General features: G+C 42.5%; 1 protein-coding gene across 1 annotated transcript in view; it reads right to left on the reverse strand.

Annotated features, from left to right (window-relative positions):
- dync2i2 (dynein 2 intermediate chain 2) overlaps window positions 1–8,391 on the reverse strand; it is a 56,746-nt gene extending 48,355 nt beyond the window's left edge. Inside the window, exon 1 of the mRNA XM_060841149.1 lies at window positions 7,787–8,391. Within this exon, the coding sequence (XP_060697132.1) occupies window positions 7,787–8,122 (336 nt within the window). The 5' untranslated portion in view covers window positions 8,123–8,391. The remainder of the gene's footprint in view (window positions 1–7,786) is intronic.
- Window positions 8,392–8,459: the final 68 nt, after the last annotated feature.

Raw genomic sequence — 8,459 nt, forward strand, 5'->3', positions numbered from 1 at the left:
TCACTCAATCTATCCTGTCTATACCTAACATATGCTTCCTTCTTTTTCTTAACCAAACCCTCAATTTCTTTAGTCATCCAGCATTCCCTATACCTACCAGCCTTTCCTTTCGTCCCAACAGGAATATACTTTCTCTGGATTCTCATTATCTCATTTCTGAAGGCTTCCCATTTTCCAGCCATACCTTTACCTGCGAACATCTGCCCCAATCAGCTTTCGAAATTTCTTGTCTAATACCGTCAAAATTGGCCTTTCTCCAATTTTGAACTTCAACTTTTAGGTCTGGTCGATCCTTTTCCATCACTATTTTACATCCAATAGAATTATGGTCGCTGGCCCCAAAGTGCTCTCCCACTGACACCTCAGTCACCTGCCCTGCCTTATTTCCCAACAGTAGGTCAAGTTTTGCACCTTCTCTAGTCGGACTTGAATTAATACAGTATAATGTCACATCCAGAGGTCTTCAGAATTAATTTACCTAACATTATAAAACAAAATTTAAAAAAGTCAATCTTCAAACAATTAGATCCCACAAGCAACAACAGAGACAAATTTCCAGTTGGAGGGAAAAATGTCAACTATGACATTGGAGGGTACTAAGATTTGCAACAATACAAAGGAGGAATTGGGACATGTCAGAATTGGAGGAGAGAATGTGTGGTTTGTCTCACTACTAGATTTGTATTGTCTGCCAGCAATATTAAGTGGAAAGGAAACAGGTCTGATTATATTTGGTGTGAGAAATATAAGGCCAGGAGTATTTATTTGCCAGTTTCCAAGCCATTTCTAAGCAATACATTAAGATATTTCTCTTTTTGCCTTCTATGAAGCATCAAGGGATTCTTCCTATGTAAAGATGCTATAAAAATGCAAGTACAGAATTGTTGTTGCAAGAGTTTTGCAAATCATTTCCTGCAAAACAGATTGATAGTACGCAATTTCGTCACAGGGCAGAATGGTGGCTGTGGTTAGCACGGCTGCCTCACAGCGCCAGGGACCTGGGTTTAATTCCACCTTCAGACAACTGTCTGTCTATGTGGAGTGTTCACATTCTCTCCATGTCTACGTGGGTTTCCTCCGGGTGCTCTGGTTTCCTCTCGGAGTCCAAAAATGTGCAGATTAGGTGGATTGGTAATGCTAAAATTGTCCACAGTGTCCAAGGATATGTAGGTTAGGTGGATTAACCATGGGGAACATGGGATACAGAGATGGTGTGCTTTTCAGAGGGTCGATGTGGACATGCTGGGATAAACGACCTGCTTGCACACTATAAGGAGTCTAAGATTCAATGCTTTCCCCATGAGATTTGCACTCAAAAATGCCGAATGGATGATCCATCTTGGCCTCCTCTTAAAATTCCCAAACATTTCAGTTGAGTCACCCCACTCTGTGGGATATCATAATATGCCTGAAGGCATCATAGGCCTTTCACATAGGCCCTGACATCTCTGCCACAATAATATTGAAAACTTGTGCTTCAAACCTAGACCCACACCTAGCCAAGTAGTTCTAGGCCAACTAGATGACTGGCATCAACCTCACAATTTGGCCAGATATGTCCACAAAAAGCAGGATAAGAGGCTCAGAAGAGATTTATCAGGATATTGTCAGGTATGGAAGGTTTGAGTTATCAAGAAAGGCTGGATAGGCTGGGGCTTTTCTCACTGGAGCATACGAGGTTAAGAGATGACCTTATCGAAGTTAATAAAATCATGACGGGTACAGATAGGGAAAAGACATCTACCATTAACCCTAGGATGGGGATTTCAAGACGAGGTGACATACTTTTAAGGTGAGAGGAGAGAGATTTAAAAAAGACAAGTGGGGCAAATTGTTTTAAATAGGAGTTCTCTGTGGAATGAACAGGGAAGTGATGGATGTGGGCACAGTTACAATGTTTAAAAGATACTTAGATAAGTACATGAATAGGAAAGGCTTGGAAGAATATGGGGCCAGGAGCAAACTGGTTGGACTAGTTTAGTTTGGGATTATGTTTGGCATGGACTGTTTGGACTGAAGGGTCTGTTTTGATGCCGTATGACTCTATGACAAATCCAATCCCTCAATTAATGCTCCATCAGACTATTCTCAATCATCAACAACGTGATGGAAGGTGTAACAGTGTTATTAAGCAGCACTTACTCAATAATAATCTGCATCCTAATGTTCAATCTGGACTCTACGAAGGCTGAACTACTGACCTCATTACACCATTACCCTAAACAGGGACAAAAGAGCCAAACTCAACAGAATTGGCCTTTGACATCAAAGTAACACTTAACAGAGCGTGGCAAAAAAGAACTCTTGCAAAAATGGCCTCGATTGGAATCAGCGGGAAAGTACTTCACTTGATCAGGCATGCCTAGCAAAGGGAAGATGGTGCAGTTGTTGAAGGCTAATCATTTCAATCCCATGACATCTTTAAAAGTATGCACCCTAAAGTATATCTATAATTAACCTACTCAGATATGTTATGACAAGTAGGACTTGAAACCAGACCTCCTAGCCTACAGGTAGGGACACACTATCACTGCACTACAAAATACCTCTCTTCCTTAGGGTAGATATTTTCTAACCAACTTGTTCAAAGATATTGTTATACATCTTTGGGGCAGGCAGTACTTGAATTCAGGCCTCTTGACCCAGAGGTAAGGGCACCATAGCAGCCATGTTCCTTATAGTGTCCTAAACCCAACCAGCTATAGCTGCTTCATCAATGACTTTCCTTCATCATAAGTCACTCATGGGGACATTTGCTGATGATTGCACCATATTCAGAGCCATTTGCAAATCCTCAGATACTGAAGCAAGATGCCCAACCAGGGCAGGACAATATTCAGGCTTGGACTGAAGAATAGCAAAATAACATCTGTGCCACATCAAGACCATCTTCAATGGGAGAAAATGCAAGAAACTCCCCTTAACATTTAATGGCATACTCTGTCTAAATTCTGCACTGTCAACATCTTGAAAGCCATGTAAATATTATGATACAACAGCAGGTCACAGCTGAGAATTTTTGGCAATTAACTTATCTCCCTACTTCCCAAAGCCAGTGTATAAGGCACAAGTCAAGACTGTGGCTCTCCTCTTACCTGAATGAGTGCAGCTTACCAACATTGAACAGGCTTGACCATGTCCAGGACAAAATAGCCTGCTTGATTGGCATGCCACCAATGGCATGAGAACTATAATTGGGAGCCCACAAGAGACAGAGTATCTCAAAGTTGTGGGGTTGAAAGGGATTACACAAGGCAAAAAGATACTTGGAAAAAAAGCATGGGAGTTTTAAAATCAAGATGTTGTCTGACTAGAGGGCATGATCACAGGAATGAACAGGAACACAGACTTGCAAAGTTACAGATGCAGAATGTGAGAGAACAACCAAGAATATTTAATAGTCCAATCTAGGAATATTTGAATGAGCAGATGTTCTGAAAATGGGGAAATTCAAGCAGTGTTATGGAAGTGGGAATAGTCTTGGTGAATGTACAAATAAGATCGGAAGTTCATCTTAGAATTGAACATGACACCGAAATGTATAGAGAAGCTACTGCAAGTGATTCTCCAGCTGTGATTAGATAGATAAGAATGGAACTAAATGATTAGTTCCCCATTCAGCCCAATAGTTGAGAGGCATTGGAGAAGGATGGTGTGATCAACTATTTCAAAGACAGGTTGAGAAGGATGAACATAGTCACAGAATACCAGTTGTGATTTTGGCAAAAGGTGATTCAGTACTATGGTAGGGGCAGAAAACCAATTAGAAAGGGTTCAAATTCAAACATGGGATTCAGGAAAGATGGAACCAGACTTGGGAGGTAAAACACATTAAGGATCGAGGAAAGGAAAGGTGGAGACGGGAGGTGCTTTGCAAGAACAGAAAGAGCAAAGATTGTCTTTAAAAGAATGGGAATATGGCAATGGCTTTACTGGAAAGGGAGACAAAACCTGAAGTTAACCATTTCAATTTCATTTAACATGGGTGCTTGAAGTGAGTGGATTTGTTTTCAGCATTTCAGTTGACTTGGACAGAGGGAAAGGAAGTGGGTCTCATGGACAGAAGAGGTCAGAGAGGACATGATAGGAGATTAGAAGAAATTTAAGAGAATGATGAAAGTTGAGGAGAAGGACAGGGGCGAACATTAAAGGAACCTTAGCCAAGTGAGCTAGTGGAGGGGAGCAAAATAGCAGAAAATGTTGATCGGATTATCTCAATTTACATAAACTGCTCACACTTTTTGAAGGTGAGGAAGGAGAGGACAGTGGAGAAGGATTGAAGAAGACCTTTTCTCAACTGGAAACAAAGTCAGCAGTTGCAATTGCATTCCAGGATAATCCTGATATAGTGACAAGCTATAAATCCGAGCCTTCTTCAAATTATAAATTCAACGACAAAACAAGAACTTGGTAATATTTATCGACATTAAAGATGCTGTATTCATGGAAGTTGTCACCATTTTTTGTGTTAAGAAGGTCATATTTTTAAAATCTTACCTTCCAGAATTTTCAATTTCAATAGGAAATAATTTGCAGTTGCACAGTCTACTCCCATGCTTATATACATAACAAGAATAATTTAATTATTAACAGTAAAATATACGAAAAATACAATTACATTTGAACAAATATTGAAGAAAATCTTGTAAAGTGCTCTAGAACTACATGATCACAGGACATTTAAAGCTTTGCAGCCAATGAAGTGCTTTTGAAGTGTAGCAAAGTTTAAAAAGCACCCAATTTGCACACAGCAAGTTCCCAAAAGCAGCAATGTGATAAGCGAACCAGTTTGTTTTGTGATTTTAGTTAAGGGACAAATATTGGTTTGGGGCACCAGCACTACTGCCCTTCTTCAATATCATGCAATGGGAAACAGAAAGAGCCTTGGATTAACATTTCATCCGAAAAAAATGCCTTTTAATTTTGCCTATCAACCAATCAAGAAACCAAAATAGTAGCAGTAAACCATGTGTTAAAAAAAAATTGCCAAATGCAGGAACAATATGAGAATGCAACTGACTACTTTCAAGAGGAACAGAATACAAGAGGTACAGGAAGAGGCTGAATAGCTGGGACTATTTTCCCTGGAGTGGAGGGTAAGGAGTGACCCCATAGAAGTTTATAAAGGCAAGAGAGCATAGACAGGGCAAATAGCCAAGGCCTTTCCCGCCCCCCAAGGTGGAGGAATTCAAAACCAGAGGGCATAGGTTTAAAGTGAGAGGGGAAAGATTTAAAGGGACCTAAGGGGCAACCTTTTCATGCAGAGGGTGGTACCTGCAAGGGTACTGCAGAGGAAGCGGTGGAGGGTAGTATTATTTTAACATTTAAAAGGCATCTGGATGGAAGTTGTCACCATTTAACATGTTGTGAAGATCATGAATAGGAAGGGTTCAGAGGGAATTGGGCCAAATGTTGGCAAATGGGACTAGATTAATGTAAGATATCTGGTCAACGTGGATTGAGGTGGACCGTGGAGTCTGTTTCTACGCTGTACAGCTCTATGAGTCTAAGGGCAGAGATGTACTGCTGAGGCTGTATAAGCCTTTGGTCAGAGCTGAAAATGTGTTGCTGGAAAAGCTCAGCAGGTCAGGTAGCATCCATAGAGCAGGAGAATCAACATTTCGGGCAAGAACCTTCCTGAAGAAGGGCTCATGCCCAAAACGTCGATTCTCCTGCTCTTTGGATGCTGCCTGATCTGCTGCGCTTTTCCAGCAACATATTTTCAGCTCTGATCTCCAGCATCTGCAGTCCTCACTTTCTATTCTAAGGCTTTGGTCAGACCACATTTGGAATATTGTGAGCAGTTTTGGGCCCCATATCCAAGGAAAGATGTGCTGGTGTTGGGATGAAGGCTATGGCATATGAGAAGTGGTTGAGAACTCCGAGTCTGCACTCAATGGGGTTTACAAGACTGAGAAATTTACAGAATACTAAGAGGCCTGTATAGTGTGGACATGTAGAAAATGCTTCCATTAGGAGGAGACACTAGGATGCGAGGGCATAGCCTCAGGGAGAACTGAGGTGAGGAGTAACTTCTTTAGCCAGAGCATGGTTATTCTGTGGAATTCATTGTCACAGACGGCTGTTGAGCCCATGTTATTGAGTGTATTTTAGGCAGAGCTAGGTTCTTGATTAGTAAGGGGATGAAGGATTATGGGGAGAAGGCAGGAGAATGGGGTTGAGAAAAATATTGGTCATGATTGAATGGTGGAGCAGACTCGATGAATCAAACAGCCTATTTCAGCTTGTATATCTTATTTGTTAAACTTAGAACTAGAAGCAGGCAATTATTCTCAGCATTTTATTTCTGTAGCACTTGCGAAAAGAACATAGTTAAGGAATCAATTTCATTTCTATAAACACACACATAAGAAAGCTCTTGTGGCACATAGGTAGTATCCACACCCCAAGTACATGCTGAAATCCCAGCTTCAAAACGGCAGATGAACCTTGGGTGGTCAGAGAAAGCACTTCAGTGATATCCTCAAAGCCTCCCTGGTGAAGTGTAACATTCCCACAGACACTTGGGAATCACTGGCTTCTAATCACTTACTTTGACTAAAAATATCATGAACTAGATGAATGTGTGTATTCATGATGTCCTGAGGTCACAAAAACTGCATAATTATAAGTTTATTTGTCTGTATACAAATTATTCACATAGACTATACAGTGCAGGAACGTCTATTTCCAATTAGTTCAACAACGTGATATTAAAAGTTAGCATAAATTATAACTAAATATTAAGATACAGATAAATATTACTTATGAAAATATATTGCAAATCATGCAGCAAATTTAAGCATGGATGCATTCTAAGTAAAATATATATCTATAACTTTATCCTGACAACTTTCATTGTTTGAAGCATGAACAGAAAGACAACGCTCAGTGGGCGAAGGCAGCACCTCTCCAAGGAAAGACGGTTACCATTTCTCATCTATAATCCCTATTCTGAGGAACGGTCAAAAACCTAATACATACATCATTTTTTTCAACAAGTGCTGCCCAACATGCAGCGCTTCCAGAATCATCTGACTTCATTCGTTATTTGATTTACTTGAATAGGCAAAATGTGCTCGCTTCTTATTGTTCGCCGGTTGCTTTTCTATCTACCACATTATAACAATACGACACGATCGTCTGTAATGCAACTATATCACCTGCTTATCTCTCGTGCCATGCACTAATGAGATCTGAAGAAGTGGCACGGTGGCACAGTGGTTAGCACTGCTGCCTCACAGCGCCAGAGACCTGGGTTCAATTCCCGACTCAGGCAACTGACTGTGTGGAGTTTGCATGGGTTTCCTCCGGGTGCTCCGGTTTCCTCCCACAGTCCAAAGATGTGCGGGCCAGGTGAATTGGCCATGCTAAATTGCCCGTAGTGTTAGGTAAGGGGTAAATGTAGGGGTATGGGTGGGTTGCGCTTCGGCGGGTCAGTGTGGACTTGTTGGGCCGAAGGGCCTGTTTCCACACTGTGAGTAATCTAAAAAAAAGTCAGTGAACTCGAAACGTTAACGCTGCTTTCTCTCCAGGGACGCTGCCAGAGCTGAGTTTCACCAGCAATTCCGTTAAAGAGATGGTTCAGCCAACTATAACATTGCTGAACCACGATGATAATAACTACGAGGTTATAGAGTCTAAATTACCAGAGAAGTTCGTTTCGCAATCGGCCGTGTGGAATTTCAAATCCAATGAGGATCGCACTTTTGCAAATAATGAGACAAAAATCGCACATGATTTGAAATACGCTCGAACATGCACCTTTTGCCACTAGAAAACTCACAGTGTGGGGGTGGTCTATCCAGTGGACTTCAAACCCATCGAAGGCGTGGCTCTTGATGTTCTTGATTAACTCCTTGCTCACCATGGGCTCCACCTGCCGGAGGAAGCGGGCCAGGCGCGGGGAATCGATTGAAGGCTCCGCGCTCCCATTGAAAGCCGGCAGTTCTCGGCACTCGACCGGATCGGTCTGCGTACCGTTTCTCGCGCTGCGTCGACTCTGCACCGAGGCTTCGGCGCGCCGAACCGCGGTCGTTTGACAAACTGCGTCACGCAACTCGGGAACCTTTCTCCAGCGCGAATCAACCGACACGGCCTCCTGGACCTCGTCAGTGAACATGACCCCGGTCCGTTAAGACTTTAGGGGAAGGGGGAAGAACTCCACCAACAAAATGTCCTCTTCCTCACGAAGCCAAGTGTAATTTATTTATATATTAAAGAATACATTGGAGTGTTGACAACTCATTCACCTCCTACACACAATAAAAACCTCCTCCCTCACTCTCGAACGCACACAGCATGAATCCAACAGTCGACGCGGACCCAAACGAGACGACCCGGTCTCCATGACGACCCGCGCCGCCTGACGTCACGGCCGCGTTCGCGCCGCTCGACCGCGGCCAATGGCAGGCAACGCCGGGGCGGTAGCTCGGCGCGAGGGCCGTGCGTCGCGCATG

The sequence above is a fragment of the Hemiscyllium ocellatum genome, chromosome 21, assembly GCF_020745735.1.
Source record: "Hemiscyllium ocellatum isolate sHemOce1 chromosome 21, sHemOce1.pat.X.cur, whole genome shotgun sequence".
Classification (NCBI taxonomy): domain Eukaryota; kingdom Metazoa; phylum Chordata; class Chondrichthyes; order Orectolobiformes; family Hemiscylliidae; genus Hemiscyllium; species Hemiscyllium ocellatum.